This window comes from Pseudonaja textilis, chromosome 1 (genome assembly GCF_049901715.1).
Source record: "Pseudonaja textilis isolate UNSWEBS1 chromosome 1, rPseTex1.2, whole genome shotgun sequence".
Classification (NCBI taxonomy): domain Eukaryota; kingdom Metazoa; phylum Chordata; class Lepidosauria; order Squamata; family Elapidae; genus Pseudonaja; species Pseudonaja textilis.
The window spans coordinates 86,523,079-86,549,898 of record NC_141990.1 but is presented as its reverse complement, the minus strand read 5'-3'; the positions used below and the strand labels follow the sequence as shown (position 1 = coordinate 86,549,898).

Genomic DNA, 26,820 nt, shown 5'->3' with positions numbered 1-26,820 from the left:
GAGTCCTGCTCTCAACCTGCTCTCCCACTCTCCAAAGTGCAATCACAACAAATTATACAGTACAATGTAATAGTATAGAGACCTTCAAATAGATTTTCTAATGTCTAATGCTGAGAGATTCCTACTGTGAAATTGGTTCTGGAGTCGTTCCTAATTTGAATCTCTTCAGTACAGGTGGTAAAGTATAGCTAGATGATATCAGACAAATATTATCAACTATTTTTCAGATGGTTCTTCATATTACTGAGATAATATTTCTCAACTGTTTTGAAGAATCTGATTATTATTAGGCCTAATTCAAATTTATGTTTATAGCTCCAATAAAAATATTCACATCTGACAGCTTTTGTAGAAATGTGAGCTTTTGTCTAGTAAAAAACAGGAAAAAAAACCAAGCAAATGGAAACTATTAAGGCAACTTTTAAAATACTAAGGAGGTTATAAATGAAAATCTTAATATTGAAACTAGGCTAGAATTCCTCAGATGAGATCCAGTGTTTTAAAAAAATGTGTGAATTCAATTGATAGGCATAAAATCATATAGTCTAGCTAACATACTGAATCATTGTTTAATTCAGGGCATTGTTAGGCTAGAATGACAAACTCAGGTACTAGATTATGGTCATACATGTTTGAATAATGACAATTTTAAAAATAAGACAGATGCATTAATTGTAATATAAAATATGAATGCAGAACCTCGAGCTGTGGACCAGTACCTGTCCATGGCTGGTTAGGAACTGGCCCGCACAACTGGAGGTGGGTGGCGGGCGAGCGAGTGAAATCGAAATCATTTCCATCTCCACCCCCAGTCCATGAAAAAATTGTCTTCCATGAAATCAGTCGCCTGGTGCCAAGAAGTTAGGGGGCTGCTGGGGTAGAATATAGGAATAGAGGCGTGCAATTTTGCATATTTTATAACACCAAAAGAATTGATTGCAAAAGGAACAGCTAATTTTTGAAAGCAAAAATTAAGTGCCACTCCCAGGTTTGAGGCTTACCTGTTATGGTACTGGATCTTGAAAGATTTCCAAATTTAGTTTAATTTTCAAGTCAGATTTTATGACTAAAGATGTAATCTTAAATGTAAATACAGCGATTCTAAACTTGGACATGGATCAGCATTAAGAACACCGACATTCTATATCAGAAAGCTTATGACAGATCACTCCATACAAGATCTCAGCTTAAGGCATATAAATTTAAAACAAGCATTTGTTTTCAGAAATCCAGAACATTCCCAAAGACTGAACTATGATGAAAGTAGCAGAAAATTATAAGGCGAAGTACTGTTAGGTAATTAGGTCAAGGTGCCTTATGTTTGAAGTACTAGTAGTAGTAAAAAGGAGTTCAGGCTTTAGCAGCACAAATATTTGAAAATATCTCTTTTTAATGATATCCGATCTAAGCCTGAAATGTTTGAACTTTAAATTCTAGCCTTACTAATTTACATAATACATGAACCCTATTATCAGCAATCCTATGATTGTTTTGGCTTATATTCCACATGATTTTTTTGGTTTATACTTCACCACTTAATAGATTGCTGATAGATTGGTATCCCAATCCCTGAACAGATCAAATAAGTAAGATTGACAAATTTAAAGAGAATGAAATCAAAGATTTAAACTCAATTTAACTAAGCAAATTTGTTTGAAAATAACAAAACAGAAATAGTGACTGAATCAGTAGTTTAGGGCTTGCTTCTCTGGCATTATATTTTACTACTTTTAATTCATTTTAATTGTATCCCAAAGGCTTGCGAGCTTTTCCTGTCTCAAGCACACTTAGTTCCTCCCTTTCCCAACTATTTATTCATTGAGTTTATTTGGAGCATTTTGAGAGTAGGCTTCCATAGGGGGACTTATCCATTTTTTAAAAATCCAGTGGAAATGACAACTTTTAATTTTTAATTTAATTTAATAATTTCTACTAAATGATAGAGAAGCTCTTGGCTTTACCTGAATGAGAAATAAAGCAAATTCAAACACTACCAGTAATCATGGGATACAACAGCGTGTATTCTATGAAATTGAAGCAGGTTTGAAAACACTTGTAAAGCTGTCTTATTATGAAAAACAGAAATGTTTCGGAAAAAGGGTTGGAGAATGTCATTTTGGGGGGAAATGCATGATATTGTGCTAATCAACACCTTCCATGTCAGTATTTGAAAGGTTCAACACTGGATGATCTGGATCAAGTTTTACTGTGTCCCCCTCTGGTTCCTCTGCTTTGGGCATGGATGTTGGATCAATACAGCAATCCTGGTTGCTCTGTGGCTTGCAAGAAGCCAATATCATCTCAGGAGGACAAATTGGATCACACACTTTGGGATTGTGTACTTCTACTTTTTCTTCATTGGTTGGGATCACAGCCATATTCACATGAGTTACCATGAAAGCTGCAGCCAAATCTTTTGGGATAATTTCACTGGTGGCAGATGGCTCATCAGTAGCCTGACTTGTAACTGTAGTCATATTCTCCAGACTATCCTCCATTCCAGCTTGCTGTTCTTCCTCCTCCTCTTCTTTTGCCTCCTCTTCTTCTGCCTCCTCTTCTTTGTTCTCTTCAGGGAATTGTGCTTCTTTTATTTTTTTATACAATACGCTCCGTTCTTCCTGCAGAGCTCTGCAAAGATTTTCTAGTCTTTGAATTTTCACTACAAAGCATTCGTATTCCTTGGCCCTCATGGCTTTCTGTGATAGGGTAAAAAAACCAAAACATTTGAAGGCTGAAAAAGCTGATAGGCAACAGAAGAGAATCTAAATGGCCAGACAAATCTCTCCTTTTTTGTTTGCTTGTTCACATACTACTTAAAAGGTAATCCCAAGATCCTACCATTCACTTGCCATTTCTGCAAACTTTGTGGTATTCTGGACCTTTTATGCCCTGAGATTTTACATTCAATATATGCAAATCTACAGAGCCAACTAAGGGCTCTTAGAGATGCTAATTTTAGCTGGCAGGATGCGAAAGGGTGTGTGTGAAAGAGGAAATTGGGAAATTACAAATTATAGCATGTTACTGTTAGCCTTTCACTTCTGCAATGCATGAAGCCAGCCCAAGTCATTCTATTGCATTTAAATCATGTTAAAAGTCTTATTTTTTTTTAATATTCTGCCTAACTTGCTCAGTGAAAAATGTAAGTGGGATAATTGGATTGTGCAAATGTTATCCAGTGGCCACTAAGTACTCCAGCTGATCATGCATGCTGACAGCTAGGTTGCCTCTGAATTAAAGTGTGACTCCAAATTTCAGATTTCTTTAATTTTGTCGTTTTATTTCCCACATGCAACAAGAGCTTACATAACTCTACTCTGTTACTTCATTTATTAACTCACTAAGCAGACAAGTAAGTATGAACAGTGTTGGAAATCTTTCCAGTAATAGTGACGTCACAGCTCCATTGTTAAAGAACATTTTAATGAACAAGATTATATGGCTTTTATATGCAACTGATTTTTAAAAATTTTTTGTACCTCTTCAATCATGTCCAGTAAAGCTTTGTTACAGTTCTCAAACCTTGCTTTCCATGTGGCTGTATCCTTTTCTAGTTTTTTCATTTTCTTTGTCATCTGTACAAAAAAAAATTAAAGTCTAGACACAGCAGGAAACTTTAAATTTGACTTTTTCTAAATGGGCTGTATAACCTAACTAAACTCTCACACAACCTCCATATTAATTTAATGGATTTTGCATGAGAATCCTAGATCTGTAGATCAATTATTGCTCTCAAAGAGACTAGTCCAAGATATATGACTGTATTTATTCATGTGACTAAGATTCCTTTCTCTCTCCATATGCTACTTAGGTTTGGTATAGTATTTTTCAATTTTCTAAGACTGGGAAACACATAAAGGGAGTTAGACATTCTACTGGCAGATACTACTTTATCAATAGAGAGACCCACTTCATGTGTAGGTAGACATATCAACCATGAAGAGGGAACAGAAAAATGTTAAGATGTTGGTGAATATATTGAGATTCTATTACATATTCCCCATTTGAGTGATTGGACTGAAAAAAATATTAGACATGGGGAATATTTCAGAAATTACTCTGCCCACCAAAACCTAAGCTCTATAAATATTCATATTTTTATTCTCTTTCCTTGCTTCTATAAGCTTGTTTCATGATTTCTCATTCCTATCTATAATTCTTTCAACAATTTTCTTGCTATTCCTGGAAGTAACTGACCATCCCATCTAGCAACCTGCACTGCACCAAATTTTAAGGAAGATTGCATGACTTCCCATCCTGAAAATATAGGCTGGGGTGTAGGAGAACCTGCCCTACAGGGAAGGGGAAAATCACCCAAACTGGTCTCACACACACACACACACACACACACACTGTATTCCCTTATATCATAATTACATTTTTTACATTTCTATAACTTCATCTAAAGGTCACAAAATGGTCTACAACAAAACCGTTTATTCTGAAAAACAAAATATGAACCACCACCAGAAAACTAATTCATTAAAGTAATGTAAATTATCAGTCTACAACAGTTGGAAGCAAATGCATGAGAGCTTGAATAAAGGGGTTACCTTAAGCTCTTTGTTCAGGAAGATCTCACATGTTGCAGAAATGCTTTTTCTACAGTGATGAGAGAAGGAATGGTAGGAAACACTTTCCCACATTCATATTTTATTTCATATCCAAAAACTATGCAAATGAATTTTGCTGCTTTCTTCATGGGATTGTACCTTAGGATTCAAATCTATGCTTTCATATCCAAAAAGTATGTGAATGAGTTTTGATGCCATCCCTAACATTCGTTCTCATTTTGACTTCTGTGATCACTTGTCACATTATGAAGATAGGATGGTTCAAATGTGCAAAGATTTATGAATCCATGTTAGAAATGTTAAAAATATTTATTGGGGAAATGAAAGGTGCATAATAAATACACATGACCATGCAGTTGCCGAAGTACTATAAAGTTAATCTCTTTGTTCTTTTTTCCCTTTGTGGAAATCATCAGGGTAAATATCAACCTATATGTAATATTACAAAGCATAAGCATATGAATACAGATAGAACACTTGATTTTTTTCCCTGTTAGGCTAGCAGAAGTAGGTGATCTCATAGAATGCTGTTGCAATAGCATCATTAGTTTATATATATTTTTCCATTTTTTAAAATAAATAAATGAATAATACAATGACAGCTTAGTGGAGATTTTGTGGATAATTCCAAACAGTGAATAAACTGAAAACATGTCAACTCATAAAACATTTCTATGCCTGTTTTATAGTTGCCAACAGAAAGGAGTTGGGGAAGGAGTTTGAAAGAGCAGTGCAGCAGTTTGGAATCGAAAGTGCATTCCATTCATATCTTGCAAAAATTATAACTAAGCGACTGGAGTTTCTGCCACGTAAATCTCAAATTGGAGAACATGCTTGACTCTTGGCTATGGAGGTGGTTTCATTGGAGAATATGAATTATGATACACCCTGAGGGGTAGGGGAAAACCAGGGTCAAGTGTGACCGTGAATTACATGTCTCAGAATCCGTTACACACAGGTCATACCGGCATGCCAGCTCCTAATAAGTCCTCTGGAGTTTTTGAAGCTTGGCTTGAAACTTATGGTTTAATTAGGGCCACTGCTGGAATCCTGACAGCATGCCTATTATCAGCTTCTTAAATAGTTTGTAGGGCTGAGATCATCATGGAACATTTTTCATAAGAATCTGTTCTTCAATTTAATATCATTTCATTCTATCCCATTAACAACATTCTGGATTGTTATAAATGTAATCAAATTAATTAATGATTCTATCATCTGATCACTCTTTCCTGAGCTTTTAAAAACATGGTCTGTGGCCCCTAGCAGTAGGGTTTCTATCACAGTTTCACAAACCATGATAACCAAGAACTTCACAGTCTTTCCATTTCTCTAAATGAAAATGCTTACAAGAAGATAACAAAGCAAGAAAGCTAAAAGGATGGCATTAGAACAAAATAGAGAGCTGTGTTTATAAATAGAGTTTGTATTATGGCTAGTGCTGTGATCTTCGTTTTATTATGGCTAATAACTTCAGAGTCCCATGTTTTGCAAATAAATCATAGCAATACAAATGGCCTTAATGTTTACAACATGAACCTTTTATGGCTCCAACATGGACATTTTCATATTATGCTGCAAACTCCCAAGTTTTGAGAATTGTACTACACTGATATCATCAGAAATGGCTAGGACAGAACTTTATTTCTATCCTGACAGGGCCTTTTAAAAATAAACATTCCTTTTTAAAACATGAAGAAAATTGTACCCTCAATTGTCACTGTATTTCAGGGCTGTAACATTGTCGAACTCTGAAGGATCAATGGAAGGGTTGGAAAACGCCATAAACAACATAATAGTTACTCCCAGTCTACACATGACTGAACAATATATTTGTTTAGTGGTTTCTAAAACCCTGAAAGCTCCAGCCCTACTTTATATTCTTTACTGACTGAAGAAACCAACCAACTAAAACTCAAGATTTCATACAACAAAAATAAATGAACTGATCTAAATAAATATCTGGAAACACGATAGAGCAATCTAAGTTCTAGCAGATCCTTAGATTATCAATAAAGAAATTATAGCTTTATAAATAAAAAAAATGTTGGAAAGTCTTGAAAACCAAACGAAATCAACCTGAAAGACATTGAACAGCCTGGGGTTGAAATGCAACTTGGAACAGCCTAGGCTTGAAATGCAATGTGTAACCCACCTTGTCCATTTCTTGCTTGAAGTTGGCGAACACTTCATTGCTTTTTGTTAGCGTTTTCTGAAATTCTTCAAAACGTTCAGAATAGAGAGTCAGCTGCATTCAAAGGAAAAAAAAGTGTGGTCAGTCACACCCACCATTGCACAATAATAGCACTCAATTCAGTTCAATTCAAAAGATTGCAGAAATATAGTAAGATGAAACTTTTAGCTTGGAATTTAAGGTATCTTAAAATAGTTTGTGGAAGAAGAAATTTCCATCCTCTGCTATATTCAAAGCCGTCTGGAAAATCAAGATGTTCCTGAAAAATGGGGATGGGGTATAAGTGAGGAGTGGGAGAATTGGGCTTGGATCCTTAAACGAAGTTATACTAAGGAGATTCATTAAAGAAAGTTTTCCCTTCTGAAGAGTTAGGTAATTATGGCAGCTTGTAGGCATTTCAGATGCATTTACTAAACTTTAATTCCCAGAATTCCTCACAATTCAGCTCCTAGAATGTTTCTCCAGGCTACTTGCACTTCAGCAATAAACTGGAGTACATAGGTTGCCTGTTCCTACCCTGCTGACTCAGGTAAGAGAGGGTGCTAGAATTGGGATAAACTCCCACCCATTTTAGCAAAAATATTCAAATATTCAAAATTGCAAATTGCTAGTCCTTAAGATGTCCCTAAATGTTAAACAGATGTAGACAATCCCATTGATTTAGCTATATGAAGTTTGGGAAATAATGTGTAATTAAGGACAAAATATTTCTGTTTTCACTGTTTTTCCTACCTTGGACAAAATCCAGTTTCAAATACTCAACTATTGGTTTATAATATTGCATAATTTCAGTTTCTCTTTGACCTCAGCTGTTGTACCAGATCTAGCATAGGTTGGCATCAAATTCTTGTTATTGATTCCATATATTTAATATATTCCTTAATAATAAAAATAGATGGCAAATATCTAGCATTTGCTGAATTTCATGAATTCATTCTAGACATGAATGTATACTGGCTTTAAATCTTTTCTAAAGAGAAAATATTCTTAAAATAAAAGGAATAGATGGGAAGAAAAACAAAAATAAGAAGCCAAATTTCCCCATTTTTTCTCAATTCCAGGTTAATTAGGCTGCAATATCCTAAACTCTAGTTGAAAGTTTCCTGTAAAAGGTATGGACTGGTCTATTCTAATATTTTGTAAGGATTTACTCTAATGCATACTACCCAGATGGGTTTGAACATAAATAAGGTTAGCTACATTTTATCCACTTTTACACATCTATAATAGTGAACACGACCAGCTGGAAAAAGTACATAATGGAAACAAGGGCCTTATTTTACCTGAGCCCGGAGAACGGTCTCTTGTTCCTTCAGCATTTTTGCCTGTAGTTTCCATTCTGCAGCTTGGTTGAGTAGCTATTTGGGATTTAAGAATGCATACAACATTTGAAAGATCAAGTAATTTAAATTTTTAAAAAATCTTTGCAATTCTTTGCTATTATAAAACATTGCATGTTTGATAAGTATCTAATGAAACAAGTGGAATCCACAACATATATGAAATTACTTTCTTAAACAAATCTTTTTGTTCTAGTAACATAGTATGGTAGTTTTTATTTTTAATTTTTTATGGCCCTGTAATCCCTTTTTATCAGGGTGGAGTCAAGGCAACTGAATGGAGCCAAGCGTTTACCGCCGGATGCCCTTCCCAACACCTATGCCAAGTTCTCATCAGATATTTACACTTTATGTCCTGATAAACATCTGTCACTGCCTAGGATTGAACTCTCGACCTTCCAAGTGGGGAGATGAGCATCTTCACCTCTGGGCAACAGTTTTTAAAATAAGCACTATAAATCTAAGTGAAATGCCCATATGGCTTTTCATGAGGTTTTCAGAACTTTGTCCTTTTAAATCCTCCTTGCTTTGGTGGGAAATAAAGATTAAAATAAAATCCATGTAGCATGGTGATGGTGATAGCAAAGCAGAATGAACTACTATTAGTCAATGTGAGGTGACAAATACTAATTATTCTGAGGTCTAAATTTCAGACTTAATTCTTAATCCTGCAAATTATCTGCATTTTGAAAATGCTTAACCTTTTGCCGGAACTGCATAGCCTCCTATTTCAACTGGAATTAGTTTTTACCTGCCATAACCCAATAGAACAGATGAGGCAGAAACTGCTTCTATGTGTAATCTGTTCTGGCTCATTAATGAGTTTTATTTTGCCCTCTCTACTCTATAGCTCAACTTGACATGTCTAATTTACAAGACAAATCTGGGAGATACTTGTAATAAAAGCAACTGTTCAAAGCAATATTTTCAATAAGCATTTATTTTTAAAGGTGGATTGTATTAGCCTGGAGTTATCTTCCAAATCAGAAAAGTTCTCTGCTGAAATTGGTGCTTTTATTAATAAAATATGAAGGAAGGGAAAGCAAACTCGTAAAGAATATACAATTCCTGAATGCAGTTGGTTGTTCTTGTTTGCTTCTAGAAATAAAGAAGGGTTAATATTATTTTAATTTTTATTTATTAATCCAATTTATATAGCTGCCCATCTCACCAAAGGGAACTTTGGGTAGCACAAAACAATAGATAAAACAGCCAATATAATAGCAGATAAAAATCTAAAAAAATCGCAGTAATAAATAACATACAAAAAAAAAATACTAAACATAGCATTCTGTTTAGTAGAAGAGAGGATAAAAGTGGCCTCCCTCAACAATGAAGTTACTGAGACAAATAGTTGATTCTCTAGCAGCCTCAGGCTTGGCAGCATAACCAAATCTGAAAAAAAAATCAAAAGGCATGGGGCCAATCTAATTTCAGGAGGAAGGATATTCTGTAAAGCAGGTGCTGTAGCAGAGAAGGCATGACTTCTAGGATTGTTCAAACGTAGTTCCCTAGTTCCATACCCGCTGTATGCAGAGGTGGCATTCAGCAAGTTCTGACCAGTTCTGGAGAACCAGTAGCAGAGATTTTGAGTAGTTTGGAGCACCGGCAAATACCACCTCTGATTGACCCCGCCCCCATCTCTTCTCTGCCTCTCGAGCCCCAGCTGATCGGCTGGGTCTTCTTTTGTTGCCCTGCACAGGAGAAAGGAGCTGGAAAGCAGGTTCATGGGGTGGGGAGGGAATGGGATTTTGCAGTAACCTTCCGCCAGCAGCGGGGAGGGAATGGAGATTTTACACTATCCTTCCCCTGCCACGCCCACCAAGCCATGCCCACCAAGCCACGCCCACAGAACTGGTAGTAAATTTTTTTGAAAGCCACCACTGACTATGCCTTTTCTCCATGATCTAATGGGCAGAGATGGTCCTTCATGTAACCTGCTCTAATGCCATGAAGCGCTTTGAATTGGACCTTGAAGTAAACTGGCAACCGGTTCAGCTTGCAGAGCAGACGTGTAATGTGCTGCCCTAGGAGAACACACAACTGACCACACAACTGCATTCTGTATCAACAGAGGTTTCCAAATAGTCTTAAAAGGTGAGCTTCATGTAGAGTGCATTGCACTAATCTAATGACTAGGCCAACTCACCACGACTGACTCACCAACACCCTACTTAACTTCATCCACAATCACTGTGGGACAACTTGCCACGGCCAACTTACCAGGGGCCAAACTGCCACAGGACAATTCAATGTGGGATTAGTTATTTTTATTATTCATCAAAGCATTACAACAGCTGGTAGTCATGGGAATGATTTCCTTTAATACAAGAGATAAAATAATGTTGACGAAAATGTAGTCAGCAAAAATAAAAGCAACTAAGTGAACCCCATGACAAGTTGTCCTGCAACAAGTTGTCTTTGGCAAGTTGGCTGCAGCGAATTGGCTATGGCGAGTTGATCTATTTTGATTTATGGGCCTTAAAACTATTGGCTGCCTCTCCCAAAGTCCCTCCAAAAAGTTTACATTAGATTGTAAGTTTTCATCTGAATTGAAGGAAATTATATTCATGGAAGTGGTTCATTATTAACTACATTTAAGTAATACGCTCTTAATTTAATGTAAATAAAATGAATGCAAATAAAATCAAATTTAATTTTTGTATTGAATTTGCTTCTTTTTTAATTTTGTCTTCACCTACTTCTTGGAGTGTATCACATAATCACAATTGTCAGGACTTCAAGAAATCCACCCCCATTCAAATCTTTTTAGTATCTTTAGTTGAGAGCAATGAGAAATTAAAATATGCAAGAGAGATCTAGGAAAAAACTTTTGAAAGAAATGTGGAAAAAGAATTCTTTCAACTGAACAATGTTTACCGAAGTTTGGGTTAAGGGATATTTAAATTTTGAGCATTGCATTACATATGCTTTGAATAGGATCAATACTTTTAAAAATTATTTTAAATTATAGGAGAATTAAGCTGGTTGGGATTGCATGCCAAGAAGCAGCAAATAAACATTAAGGCCACCAGGAGGTAGCAGGGTTATTCTGCTGGTAATGCAAAATGCAAGTTTAAGCAATTTCAAAGCAGAAGCATTTTGGTCAGATACAAAATCTAATGTTCAGGTTTTTTTTCCTCATTCGGTATGCCTCAAAGAATATATTATGCTGTAGGTACTATTGCAAAATCTGTTAAACATTCAAATGAATTTTTGAATCATGACCTACTGAAATATTTTAATCTAAAAATAGGCACTTTATCGGTGGATCTACTTGCTCTAAGTACAAGGACCTATCACAAGTATCATATAATGGTTCAGCACCATAACTTCAAATGGTCACTGATCATCTTAAATGAGGACAACCAATAGTAGATTGGATAGGAAGAATATGGGTTCAAATTATTACTCAGTTATGGAGTTAAGCAGTCTCCAGATAGATCATATCTTAACTCAACTAATAGTAGTCACAGTATTCCAGAGAGAGAAAATTAGTGGACTATAGCTACACCTGGAGCTCCTAAGGGGAAATGTCAAATGTCATTATGAAAATGAGTTCACTGCTTCCTGAAACCAGCAAATACTTCTGCTTTTTAAAAAAATAAAAAATAAAGGGAGGGTGAATATACCCTGTTCTGGAATGGAAGTGCTGTGTGATTCTGGCTCCTAAAGATTCAAAGTGGTGCACTCCTGCCTCTGATGACAAGAAGAGCTAAAAAGTTACTGGTTGAGCTGCCATGAGGATGCAGTTGCATATCTCCAGTTCTAGTTTGTTAACATAGTAATAGTCCTATCTGCCAGTCTGCCATTCTTTCTGACAAATCCTGTCTATCAGAGTATGGTTGTATAGGTGTGTGTGTGTGTGTGTGTGTGTGTGTGTGTGTGTGAGGCCATCAATTCTAGGCCTCAAGCATGAAAGCCCTCTGGGCAACTTGGTGCCAGTTGTTCTATCTCAGTCCAACCTCAAAAAGCTGATGCTGTGGAGAAAATAGAAGACAGGAACATTATATACCCCAACTGGAGTTGTAAACAATAAAGGGCATGATATAAAACAAATAAGCAACATTTCAGAGGTGAACACGAACTATATATAAGCAACTAAAGAAAAAAATGAATACATATTCCTTTTCTCGCTGATGCCTGTCTTCAGCTTCCTTCATGACCTCTTGTGACTGTTCCAACTTGGCATCTACCAGTTTCTGCTGAAGTTCCCTGTGCTTAAATATTTTATCAAGATGCTGGAAGGAAATAAAAAAGAGCGTGTGTGAGAGAGAGATACAGAGGTGGGGGGAATGCTAGAATACATGGTTAAGACTGCAGTCTCTCTATGAACTTGGGAATGCTATAAGTCTCATTGGGAAATATTTTTGAGTAGGCAAGTACATAATTGCACTGTTAACAACATATGTAAAATAGCAGAAGTGTTGCAAAGTTATTTCAACTTCTGCTTGTTGGAAAGAGGTTATTTAGATTTTTAAATTATTTAAAGATATCACGTATCCCTTATAAAAAGCAACTGTGAAATTACAAGCCTCACAAGATCAAGTAAATATAATTTTCTTAGTGTATGCATAGTAATTTCTTTATGGCTGCTGAAATTCATTTGTAGTATTCCAAACATGTTTATTTTACTGGATATATTTATTTATTCAATTTATATGGCTGCACAGTTTACCATAGCAATTCAAAGTGACTAACATTACATAAAAAGCACAATACCAAAATAAACATCAAAGAACAAAAGCTTATAATGGAGGCAAATTCAATCAGCAATAAAACAACACCTCATGGGCTTCAATTAATTACTGACCCTCAGTGTTGTTGAATAAATAATTAGTTGTTTAAATAAAGGACAAAAAGGAATGATTAAATGATGAGTATTGAGACTGGAATACAAGTTCTATGGCATGTTAGCCATAGTGAAGAGAGGTATGCATAACAAAACTACAATAATAGCTGTATTCTTTAGGGAGGAGATGAAGAAAAAAAATCCCAAAACAATAACAAGACCTCTCTCAAGAACTCATCATCAAGGCACAATGCACAAAAACAGATGATAGGCAAAACCCCAAGAAGTCCAAAGTATAGCTTAGACTGCTTAGATTTAGTGTAGCTAGAAATTGCAAGGGGAATAAATCCCTTCTGAGTTTTGAATAATTTTGCAAAATTCCTGTAACATATACAGTCTGGGACAGAAGGATGATTAGTTACTATTACTCCAGTGCCATAAGGCTAGGTATAACTCTCAACTTGGGGGAAACCTCCTAGAGAGTGCAGGGAGTCCTCATATAGCAACCATAATTGTAATCAGTCACTTGGTCGTTCAGTGAAGTGGTCACTAAATGAAAATGTGATTGTACTTATGATATTACTTGAGTTTTCTTTTACTTTACAGACCTCTGAAGATCATAAATGCAAGAATTGGTCACAGTGTTACTTTTTAAATCCTGGATGTAACTGCAAACGATTGCTGTTCGAGGCAGTTGCTAAACAAGAATGACTTGTCACATTGCTCTTACCTCTTCTCTGACTTCATACTGATCAATGATGCTTTTCAGTTTCTCAGCCAGCTCAGTATTTTCCTGGCACAACTTCATGTTCCTCTCACTTTGCTGCTCAATCTGTGCCTGGATATCGTTCAGCGTGCTCTGGAAATGATTCGTGATCTCCTTCCTCTTTTCTTCCTCTTCTCTTGCTCGCTGAAGGGTCTCCTCCTGTAATGCAACAATTGGGTCACCCCTCTCCATCATTGCAGCCTCATCCAGAAAGAATAGAAAGAGATATCTATTCCCCTTCACCAGCTGCGATCCCAATAGTATTGTACTATTATAGTATTATCCCAGTGGTAATGAGCAAATGGCCTTTGGTTTCTTGTAACAGAATAACAGAGTTGGAAGGGAACTTGGAGGTCTTCTAGTCCAACCCCCTGCTCAAGCAGGAAACTCTATACCTGTAATTCTCAACCTTTTCTTCAGCACAGACCCTCCTTTAAATATCTTTTGTGGCCATGGACCATGGACCCTCAAGATTTAACTCAAGATTTAAACCATAATGTTTCTTCAAGCCTTTGCGGACCTCCTGTGATGACATCATGCCCCTCCCCCAGGGGACCGTGGACCACAGGTTGAGAACCACTGTTCTATATCAGTTCAGACAAATGGTTGTCCATCTCTTCTTAAAAACCTCCAGTGATGGAGCACCCACAGCTTCTGGACTCAAGCCGTTCCACTGATTAAGTGTTCTAACAGTCAGGAAATTAATTCTAGGTTGGTTCTCTCCTTGATTTGCAGGGTTCCAGGCTGCATAAGAAAAAAATACCAGATTTCTACGATTAAAGTAAGATAGTATTATTCAGGCTAAGTATGGAAATTTTATAGTTTTATGTAGTCCTTCTGGAAATTATTTGCAATTGCCTTTCTCCAAGATTTTTTTTGGGAAAATCTTCTCTGCGTAACTTATGATCCTATGATTTCCTGGATCCTTTCCAACCAAATATCAGCTAGCTCCAGCCTTAGTTTTTTGAGATCATCCAAGGATGATTAAGAGTTGTCATACTGATGATGTGTATACTCATTGGATTTTAGGATGCTGCTTTAATTAGTTTTACATTAACTTACATCAGATGTAGGCCATTTCTGCAGCCAGGAACATGTATTTGCATTACTTCGGGCATCTTAAAGCTGGAAGCAGCAGTAGCGGTGATGTATTAGATGAGACAGGGACCAATTTCTTTAGTTGCATTATTGACTATTTTATGGGTTTCTTGAGGAATTGATATTGTTTTAGCTGTACTGAGATCACCCAAACGCGTCCACTCATATACCTCACACTTTGCGGATACACATAAAATTGAAGAAAAGCATTATAACACAGCACCAGTTTCCATGCGTTGCCACTGGAGATACCAATGGAATAAATCTGGGTTATATGTATATGTAAATCAGGTTTCAGTTATTTTAGATAAAAGTGGGAATCCAGGAGACAAAATTAAATTAGGCACAATACAGGAGCAGGTTTCAATTCTTTCCAGAGCAGGGTTTAGTCAGAAGCAGGAAACTATTTCGTTGCTACTAATGTTCAATATTTAAGACCGAAAGATCCTTACCAATCTATTGTGAACCAACTAAGGATACCAAGTGAACTTAACTTTTCCTTCTGACCTCTCCTAAGGATCTTCTCTTCTCATTACCTTCAGGGTTTTGTTGTGTCTTTGGAGTTCCCTACAAAGGCTCTCCAATTTGCTCCGGGCTAGAATGGCTCTGCTGTGTTCACTCTGTAATTGGTCTTTCTCCTTCATGAGCTGGGCCTGTTTTTTCTGCAGATTCTTCAACTTTTTTTGTTCAGAACGATGTTCTTCCAGCTGAAAAGTATGTGGACAAGAATAAATAAGCAAAACAAGAGAACTTGGGACAAGGCCATTCTTAGGCATTTAATAGACATGATCCCCCCCGCAAGTAACATGAATATTTGGAATCCTAACTGGAATTTATTTAAATTTCATAGAAGGAAAAAACTACTTTTCTTCCAAATAACCTAAAAAAATAGATTTTCTAATTTGCAAAGGCAGTGGACACGGGGTGAATAGAAAAAATATACCCAAAAAGTTTGATTTGGTTTCATTCACACCAAAATTAAATGAGAAATCAAGGGTTGGGTAACGATCACCCCAATTCAAGTCTCCATTTTATTCCTGATTCTGCACCAAATGTTATCAGTGCTTCAATTAATTATTCCATTTCCAAACTATTATTTCCATATACTCCATTCAAAGTAAAATTAAGTGATGTGCAATTCAGTTTGGTGCCTGGAAGAGGGTGTGTTCAAAATGCTGGCTGAGTGATGGGAGACGGAATAGATGGCTGAGAATGCATTTATTTATGAAGACTTTTACATCTCCTCTATTCAGAAATCTGGTAATACCTTTTCCACCTAGCACATTTTATTGCAAAGCATATAAGCATATTCAACCAACATTTAGGATAGGATAGAACAGAACAGAATTGAATTCTTTATTGGCCAAATGTGATCAAAGGAATTTGTGTGTCCAATCATGCTTGGATTTTATATAGATGATATATAACAAAAAAATTATAATAAAAATATAACTGTTTTAATGTTTTATAGTTTTCCTTATTGCTTGCCACCCAGTCAATCGAATTGAGATAGGTGGCTATAGAAATTGAATAAATACATGAAATAAAAATGCCAAAAGCACTTAATAAGATTGTTAGTTGGAAAAGGTGCTACAAGATTGAGGTTTTTAAAAAAATTATCATGGACTATCATGATTCTTCTCCTCCAATACTTTTATCAAGCTGACTAATTAACAGTCTACAAGCCAGCAATTTTTCGTAACAACAATAATATAATAAAAAAGAATGACTGCATCACACTGCAGTAATTCTACCATAGCATATTCATGGGGCTCTGTCATATGTAGAGCAGCAAAAATTGGGTCTAAAATTTTGTAGTCCTGCATATGACACAACACAATGAATATGCCGTGGTAGTATTATTGCAGTCTAAAACATTCTGAGATATATAGATCTCAACAAGCTTTCAGAAGATCACAAGGGAAGGCATGTCTTTTTCCTTTAAAGGCAAGCTTTCCGTGGAAGGGAATAGCTGAATGGATGACCTCCTTCCAAATCTCCTTTTTTAAAGAAATCTCCATAGATGGAACCCCTTGGAAGGTACTCTTTACTTGCATGCATCAGATGAGTAGACTCTACTTAAGATAGGTAATAATGATGATTAACCCTGGAAATATACTCAAAAACAAACTGCCAGGGAGCTGCCAGACCAACATGGGACTAATGGGTCTGCCCTCTTATCACACAGGCAAGTCCATTCTGTAGCAGCTGAAGATTCTGGATATTCGTCAAGGGCAGCCCCATGTAATATGAATTAAGGTAATCGAGGTGAGCGGCAACAAGTAATTGTATTCAGGGCCCCCATTCCAAGAATGGCCACAACCAGTGCAGTAACCAAAACTGAGAAAAAATATTTTTCATCATGGTCTCTTCCAGTAGGAACTATGACTCCAAATAACTGTCTAGACTGTGGATCTGTTCCTTCAAGAAAAAAATAAATCTTGTCTAGAATTAAAGTTAATACAATCTTTTGGCTTCTAATTTAACAACCACTTTATTTTTCTTGGGTTGAATCTGAGCCTGTTTCTCTCCTTCCAGGCTTGTTAGTTAGCCCACTAGGTAGGTGGCTCTGGAAATTGACTCTGTAGAAAAACCACAACTACAATTTATTGAGGTAAGTTACAATAAAAGAATCTTGAAGGTCACTTGTTCTTCTTATACCCCAGTGAATCATGGAGCTATTTTCCTCAAGTTATTTCCAAAAATAATTTCCAAGGTTAAATAATGTTTCATCTCTCTTTGCCTAAGTAATGTTCACTGACTATGCTGACAGACTTCAAATACTTGGGAGTGGACCCCCATTTGTTTCAGATAGAGATATGTATTTATTAATGTAAATATTCATGATGCCTCCCTCTAGAATAGAACAAAATTCTTTATTGGCCACTTGTGGAATTGGGCACACAAGGAATTTGTCTTGGTGCAAATGCTCTCAGTGTACATAAAAAGAAAAGATATATTCATCAAGAATTATAACACTAAATAATAGTCATAGGGTTATATAGTCATAGGGTATGTAGTATATAGAATATAGTCATAGGGTACAATAAGCAATCAAATCATACTAGGAAACAGTCAATAAAATGAATGAAGCAAAGTGTGATTTAACAGACTAGATTCAGATATATTAAAAGAATGAAGGAGGGAGTCAAGACCCAGGAACTCCATATTGTAGTGTTCAAGGTCTGACCTCTCTTCCCCCAAGGTCACTGATTGGAATCACTTCCTTATGAAAGAGCATTCCAGTATGGTTGTCCTCCAAAGCTTCTCCTTCCAGCTAATCCAGAATATTGAGATCAAAGGTGGTTGAGAAATCCAGTAGGACAAGGATGATTGGAGTTCCTTCATCCTAGCCATTTACAAGAATTACTGCTGCAATTTCTGTCCCATGCCAAGTCTAAATCTTGACTTCCATGGGGACAACTTAAAGTTCCTCAGTTATGGACAGGGATTCAGATAAAGACAGTGGTGAGATTCATCCGGTTCGCATTGATTTGGGCAAACCGGTTGTTAAATTACCACCGCCACCCATCAAAGTGGATGCTGGGCACTGTGCTGCAATGGAGAAATGAGCAACAGAGTGGCCAGCGCGAGGGAAGGAGAAGGCGGCTTTCCCTCTTTCTTCTCCCTGCTCCTCCTCCTTCCCTTGTGCCTGCTGCTCCATTGCCCATTTCTCCATTGCAATACAGCGCAGCACCCAGGATCTACTTTGATAGCAGGGAGTGAGGTGGGTAATTTGGGACACGCCTCCTATGACAGCCAAACTGACCTTGGGTCAACCTGACTTTGTTAAATTATTTGAATCCCACCACGGGATAATGACAATAATGAGACTAGCATAGAATTTGCCAGGCCATTTTTGTGCTATGATTAAATGTCTGGGAAGAAATGTCCCAGTTTATTATATTTGGTTCAATGCTTTGTTATACATATATCAAGCCAATATTGAGTACTTTAAGGGTCTCCAGTGGAATGAACAGATGAAATACAGCTAAATCTCCTCTTGTGGACTTCCTATACCTCTACTTGCCCTGTCAATAGCATGACTGATGAAACTTGTGTGTCTTATACAGTATAACTAAGGCAGGCAAATGAGTGGGGGAATCCTCCCTTCCCCAGATTTAAGATAGCATTTTCAATGCTTTATCAGGGATCTTAAAAAGATACTGTATCTGCTTCCAGGTTGCAAACTGGTCATTTTGCACTACATAAGACATGTTTTTAAACATATAGGGGGCGTGCATAAGCACACCAACGTGCCTACCGTCCCTGTCCTATTGTTTCTTTTCTTTTTTTCTTTTCTTTTTCTTAGGTGTATCCATTTCATGTATTCATAACTATGTTTATACTTATACCTGTTATCTTATAATTGCTTGACAAAATAAATAAAATAAAACCGTTTCCCCCCCCTCTACCCTGGATCCTCATACTAACCAGTTCAGCATACTTCTTAAATAAGAGCTCCAATTTCTCTTCTGATGTATTCAGCTTGGTCAGATGTTGTATCAGCAGGGTAGCCTCTTTTCCTGAATCAGGAAAATGGGATAAGAGGCCATGATCAAAGTGATAATGCATCAGACAAAATTAAGATTGTATGAATATATTTTAATCTGAAAACTGTGACTAATTTGGTTTTATTGCTTCTGTATTTTAAAAGATCAGGAAGGTGATGCATAAAATGCCTACCCATGAATTTAAAATAATTACATTTTGTAAGATGACAAGCTAAAAGAATACAGAAAGCTAGATGTTAATAATATTATATTTCCAGGATGTCCCTTAGGGTTGGGCTCTATTTTCCAATCCTGTTGCAGCGATTCTGGGTTTTAGGATTAGGGCTTGGTCACAAGATAGTGCAGGGACTACTATTCAATGTCCTTGTCACTAACAAATCATGTTGCATATAATTTTATCTTGTTCCGTATGCAGATTAACATCTACATGAAAGGGTTGGGGAAAGTCCTTTTGTCTCTTTGGAATAGAATTCCATCAACATTAAATTCACTTTGTGGAATAATTTAAGATAAAGTTTTTACAAATTGATGTATAGATGATATTTGACAACTGTGAAACTATCAAAAATGTGTAATGTTTTTCCTGATACAAGCAATGACTCACATTTAAGTTCCACATTTAAGTTACCCAAATAACTACTTGCCTAATCCTTTCAGGATTTTCTTTTCCAGTTTTTGTTCTTTCGGAATACTGGCCTCCTTCAATCCGGAGGCATCCCCCAAAGGGACCTGCTCTTTTTCAGCCTCATCATGGCCGCCATCCTCATAGTCCCCATCTTCGGGACTGAACAATTCTCCTTTCTCAGCTCCATCTGTTGCTTTTGTATTCCCTTCCTCCACCAAACAGGCAGCTGACCCATAGGTTTTAATAATGTCCTCCAGCTGTTGGCTCAGCTCCTCAGATATATCACAGAGCTTTATTTCAGGCTGAGCCTGGGCTGTGTTCTCAGCGGACTGAGGAAACAGTGTCTCGCTTGCTCTCCCGAAGCCATTCTGAGAAGGCAGATCTTCAGAGTTGTTTGCGGAAGATGATTGTTGCTGTTCAGGCTGGCCACTGGTGCTTTGGTCATAGTCCATGCTGGATACCTGACAGCAAAGAGAGCTCAGTTTTAAACAAACACCTGGAAGATTGCAAGAGGCAAAACAACTGATGCAGAAGTAGACAGTTTTAGTTTGCTTTTCACAAATGGCAATAGAAAACTGATTTATATACAGGTTTATTTAGGTATTTCCAGTATTTTCCATCTTCTAAGGTAATAGCAGTGTACAATCTCAGTAACAAATCTATATATATAAAAGAGAAATACCACTCATGCATCATCACAAAATCTCCAGAAACATAAAGCCTACAAATTTGACATTTGGCATCTATGTTCCTCTGGGCTTCTAGGTGCTCACTAAGAAAGGATTTTTTGAAATGACCATCAGAACATTAGCATTTTGTATATTATTATTAACACGCTCTGATGCTAAGGAATTCTATTCCCCCTCCCCACCTGAAAAGAAATCCAAATGCAAAACACAAGCAGAGGAGTTTCAGTTTCAGTTTTAGTTTCACAGCAGCAACCAGCTTTAGTACAGAACAGTTGAGCTAAGCCACGGCCAGGCTCCTTGCTGTCTTCTTCTTGCTCACACAGCACATACTACTTCAGTTTCCAAACAGCCCTCAACCCTCTCACACACTGACAGGACGCTAGCCAGATAAATACCAATGGATGCTGTTAGGCAGAGGCACAATATTTTTGCCTTTATTTTCCTCCCCAAAAAAACTAAGCCTGGTCACATAGTTTCGTAGCAAAGCACGGGTACTGAGCTAGTAATAAACTATAACATCACAATGAAAAGATGAAATGGTCTGTCCCAAGATCCCAACAGATATAATCTTATCACAGCCTTGTCTAACTAGGTAGCTTGCACATGGGCTGCACTTGAATTCCTACTCAGCATGAACATTGTGTGAACATAATTGAAATGGGAGCACAACAGGATGAGCTCCTGTTCCTTCCCTCAACTCCTGTCCACTTAGCAGTTCGAAAGCATACACAGGTGAGTAGATTAATAGGTACCTTTGTCAGAAGGTCGCAAAAGGTGATCACGTGATCTCAGGACACTGCAATCATCATAAATACACGCCAATTGCCAATAGGTAAAATGCAGTATTGGAAGCTAATTCTGCCAACTACCATCAGCTTGATTCTGACCGGCTCAACGTTGACTCAGCCTTCCATCCTTCCAAGGTGGGTAAAATGAGGACCCAGATTTTGGGGGACAATATGATTGATTCTATTCTTAGATGGGGCTATAAAGCACTATGGAGCGATATACAAGTCTAAGTGCTATTGCTATCACTTTGGTGAGAAGTTAACAACATTTTGTACATCTTTGGCATATAGCCATGCTGGCCACATGACCACATATGGAAGAAAATTACCCTCACACTTGGTTCAGGAGGACACCATGGTCAGTGGTATTGAAAGCTGCTGATACATCATCTTCATCCTGACTCTGCCATAAATCATCATATAAAATCCATCCTGAGCCTTGACTAAACTTAATCCAGATAATCTGCTTCCTCTAGGATCCTCTGAAATTCTAGCCTCACCTGGAAAAATGCCAACAATCTTCCCTAAAAAAGAAAGGTTGGAGACAGGATGATACTCATCTAGAATAATTGGACCTTTTGTAGATGGGGTATACCACAGCCTCTTTCAAGGCCTTCAGCATCATCCCTCTCTCAAAGAGGCCATCATTTGTACCCCATGATAGATGACCTTAAACAAGTCAAGAATAGCCTGGGTGCAACAAACAGGTGACCAAGCTAACAACACAAAGAACCCTGCTTATTTCCCCAAGAGTCATTAACTCCAACACATTCCAGATCACACTCTCATATTATGCCCCCTAGCACCTCGGCTGGATATGCCCAGTGGGAATTCAGCTCACAGCATGTCTGATGTCTTTAAAGAAAGCACAGAATACTCTGCCATACAATTGCTTAGATTATTCTTTCCTGTTGTTGAATGTAATCAGAAATAGATTACTCTGTACTAATCACATAGTTTTAAAAGAACACCAGCGTGGCCGCTCTTGTCTCACAACAGTTCCACCTTTTTTTCTTTTTTTGTTATTGATTTTAAAATACTTTACTTTAAAAATTACTTTAAATCTGTACATTTTGCTTTTTTTTTGGTACTTCTTATTGCTGACAATAAAAATGCCTTGCACTGAAGTACATCATTGGATCGGGGTCCTCTCTGTAACATATATGTTTCTGGAATCACAGGAATAGAGATGGTCTGCTATTTAAACCACTGATTTGGAACTTTCCCCCCTCCAGAATGTTCAAAAGTACTTTCTCATTTTCCTTCAGAAGTCTAAAATGAAGAACCCAGAAGATTAATTCTTCTGATACCTTTGCTAGTAACATTGTATGCCCATGTCAACAAGTGAGATACTAATACCACTCTATAAAGCCTTAGTAAGACCACACCTAACTGCATGCAGTTTTGGTCACCACATTATACTAAAAACATTGAGACTATAGAAAGAGTGCAGAGAAGAGCAACCAGGATAGTTAGGGGATTGGAGGCTAAAACATACAATCAATGGTTGCAGGAACTGGGCATGGCTAGTCTAGTGAAAAGAAGAGAAGGACCAGGGGAGACGTGATAGCAGTCTTCCAATATTTGAGGGGCTGCCACAGAGAGGAAGGGGACAAAGCTATTTTCCAAAGCACTTGAAGGCCAGACAAGGAATAATGGATGGAAACTGAACAAGGAGAGATTCAACTTGGAACTAAGGAGAAACTTTCTGACAATGAGAGCAATCAATCAATGAACCAACTTGCCTTTGGAAGTTGTGGGAGCTTCACCACTGGAAGCTTTCAAGAAGAGACTGGACTGCCATCTGTAAGAAATGGTGTAAGGTCTCCTGTTTGGGCAGGGGTTGGACTAGATGACCTACAAGGCCCCTTCCAACTTTGTTAATCTGTTATATGGGTCATGGCAATTGCATAATAGTCTAGCATCTGTAGCAAATCACATCTCTTCTCATCCCATTAAGTAGCAATTTCTTTTTTTAAAATAAATTTTATTACTTTTCTATTCTAAAAAAGTAGCAATTTCTCACTAGGAGGCAGTCTGACAGCTTTTGGGCTTCAGTAGTCAGAGAATTAAAACAGTTCAAACCTGTTTCATAACAGAAGTGAATTTGGATACCCTAATATATTTGAATTATAAACATGTGTATATTGTATTAATGAATTCTGTAAAGACTTTGAAATGTGATTCTGGTCCAAAGATTATGTGTTGCAACTTGCACCGTCTTAAATAAAGAACTAATCTGACATTTTCTGGGATGAAGCCAACTGCAGCAGATTTTCACTCTGCCTAGGAAAATAGAAGCTGATGGCAATTCTAATTTTGCTGTCTGCATGCTTTCTCAAACTAAATCAATGGCCCATCGGGAAATTGTTACAAAATCTGTGTTCCAGGGAAACAAATGCTTTTCTGCATATGTACCACAGTAGTAGTTCCCTAGGTTATGTTCAGTGAAAATGGCAATTCCAATCAGTAGAAACTCTGAATGCCAGTGGTTTCAGGTAGCTCAGAGAAGCAGCATTAAAGCAGAAGGATAAGGTGAAAGAAGGGGTTTGATTGCCTGCTTATGCCCTTTTCTCTTGACACTGCATTGAGCATGAGTGACTAAACTAGATTTGGCCAATTAGTTATCATTTCCCTTTGTGTGAGTTGTAAAATGAAGATGGACATGAAATGAATACTTCTCATATTATCTGGTCTATCATTTTTATATAGACATATTACAGCTTAGTATAAAAAAAATACTTGGCAATAATTACCCTGGTTTGAAATCGTTTTCAGAATTCTTAGGAAAAAGGCATTGCTGGAGTTGTGTCTTATCCAGAGTAACACCGAATTAACTATATAATGTCTGAGTAAGACAGAAAACTGATTGAACAGAATAGCAATTTTCTGTACAGAAATATGGGTATGTATGTATATATGTGTGTCTATATATACTTAATACATATCCACCCACTATTGTATTGTGGATTTTGGGGGCAAGAAACCTTCATGGAGCATTGGAGGTATAACACAGGTTGTATTTACAGTACACTGAGTTCTCCAGTTTAAGTTATCTGAACAGCATGAAGTACAATGGCTAAAAATAGGAAGTGAGTTTCTCCACATATTTTGGTTTTGTATTGAACAAGCATCTAATTGTTTTCCAAAGAACTGCAATGACACACCTTTTGTGATCTTGTATGTATCAGTTTCAGAGTTCTGAAGAGTTCTATTTTGGATAACGCATATCAAAGGAAGGAAGTTGGAAATCTTTCTTTGCACAAGAGAGGCCAGTTGTGAGTTTTTGTTAGGAAAATTGTAGAAACCATGCCTAGTTTTCCTTATGGTTTCATGTTTGATAAAACAGAAGGTAATCACAATCACAAAAAGAACTATTGTATCATATATATGCATAGTTTACTGTATCAAATGGTTACTTCACTAAACAAAAACCATCATGGCTTAACATAATGTATGAAGGCAACTCATACCCTGGTTGACCATTATTAAGAAAAGGCAGAGTACATGTAGTAAGGCAGGGGTCCCCAATCACTGGGCTGCGGACCGGTACCGGTCCGTGGAGCATTTCCCACTGGGCCGCCGGTTTGCTGGGTGCCGCCATCTTGTTTGATGAGAAAGTGCTTCCGGGTGAGCTTTTCCGGGTGAGCTTTTCCGGTTGGAAAGCGGCGTTTGGGTCCTGAAGGAATCCTCGCGCCTTAGTTTCATCGAGGGGGGGGGGTTCAACCGAAACTAAGGTGCTAGGATTCTTTCAGCACCCAAGGCAAGGCGAGCCGAGCAACCGTCCCGAAGCCATCCTGAAGCGAAGCCCATCAACAAAGGTACAAAGGAAGAGTTGAAGGTGGCGGGGAGAAGCGGGGGCTGGCTGGCTGGCCAGTCCCTTGGCTCCCCTTGCCTTGTCATGCGTGCTGATGCCGGTACCGGGCCGCGGATCATTTTGTGATGCCGGTACCGGGCCGTGGCACAAAAAAGGTTGGGGGCCACTGTACTAAGGAATATCCCGAGGTAGAACCATATAGATTGCTTATAACAATGCCAATTAAACAGGGTCTTGTCACGAATATGAACACAAAGTTAATAGCCAGTTAGTGATTTTAAACTATTTTTAAATGCTTTCTGGAACAGGAAGAAAATAATACTATGAAATAAAATGTAAAATAAAATAAAATGTTCAGCTTTAGTTCATGCATCTGTTTATTGGTCTTAGTATGATGTTATCATATGCTTTTGGACTAAAGTGTTATTCACATGTTCCTGGTGTGCTTTTCAGGGTGATACAGCTGAATTTTGTTTACTACTAAAGCAACTCCTGTTTAAGAACTTTTTAGAAAAGTCATTCTAAGTTCAGTGATTCTTTTTTCTATTATATTGCTACTCCATCAATACTTCCTGTTAATAGTTACTGAACACCTCATCAGCAAGTTGCCTTAATATCATTTTTATATTTATTAAGAAAACATCTTAATATGTTTTCTTCCTCTTTATAGTAGACATATATATATATTTTACAAAATGTCCTTCTCCTTGTCACAAGGACTTTTTCACACTGAGACAGTTTAAGAGTTTGCCTATTTTTAGTTCTTGGCTCTCCATTCCCTTCCACTCAGTAGATCTCTTAGAAAGAGACACAACACCTGCTCTAAACTCACAAGCTATTTTCAGCCTAACCAAGAAAGGATGTTAGGGATCACGCTGGAGACTCTTTATTATTTACATTTACAAAACACACACCAAATATTTGAAAAGTTGTATCTTCTTAGAAGCAAACTCAACTGAGATGAAATTGGGCTTATTCTCCAGGCAATCAGTATATTACATTAGTTAGCTGGTACCAATTAAAATGGAAGCATTACCAAGAGTATTGTGTGTGTGTTTGAGGGGAAAGACAGACACAAGATCCAGCCTTTGTTACTGCTTGTTCTCAAACATGAAAAATCCGTTTTCTATCAGTTCTTTGAACTATCATAGTTTATTTCAAAAGCTGTTAGAAAACACCCACTGAACACAATATATTTATAACAAATTCAAAACATTTCAGTTGCAGTAAAAACACCATTTCAGAAACATACCACTACTCATACTTTAAGTTAATCATGATAATGATTCAAATGTCCTTGTCAATAACATGGTTTTCATATTACATACAAATGACCTTTGCATTCTACTTTAAACCCCCTTTCTCCTAAAATATTAACTTTACTTTCTTGTTGAAAATTTCATGAAGGCTGGTAAACTTTCACATGGACTCCTGTGCTTTTATCTGCTAAGTATTTAAAGTATAGAAAATGTTAATGTGTAATAAAAAGACCATCCCATAGCCTCCTTTTCTCACCACAAACGAACAAACAAACAAAGATTTGGCACACTTACCTAGAGGACAAAACAAGAAATAAAGACGAAGAAAATGATAAGAGAAGGCCCCAGAGGAAGACTCTGACTA

At 37.2% G+C, this 26,820-nt stretch overlaps 1 protein-coding gene across 1 annotated transcript; it reads right to left on the bottom strand.

Annotated features, from left to right (window-relative positions):
• Window positions 1-550: 550 nt before the first annotated feature.
• Window positions 551-26,820, bottom strand: TXLNB (taxilin beta). The gene is made up of 10 exons (XM_026705580.2): window positions 26,751-26,820; window positions 19,923-20,364; window positions 19,199-19,290; window positions 15,301-15,471; window positions 13,631-13,825; window positions 12,230-12,349; window positions 8,052-8,126; window positions 6,730-6,822; window positions 3,480-3,575; window positions 551-2,696 (listed from the first exon to the last, which is right to left on the bottom strand). The coding sequence occupies exons 2-10, from the start codon at window positions 20,353-20,355 to the stop codon at window positions 2,142-2,144; spliced, it is 1,830 nt and encodes a 609-aa protein (XP_026561365.1). The 5' UTR covers window positions 20,356-20,364; window positions 26,751-26,820; the 3' UTR covers window positions 551-2,141.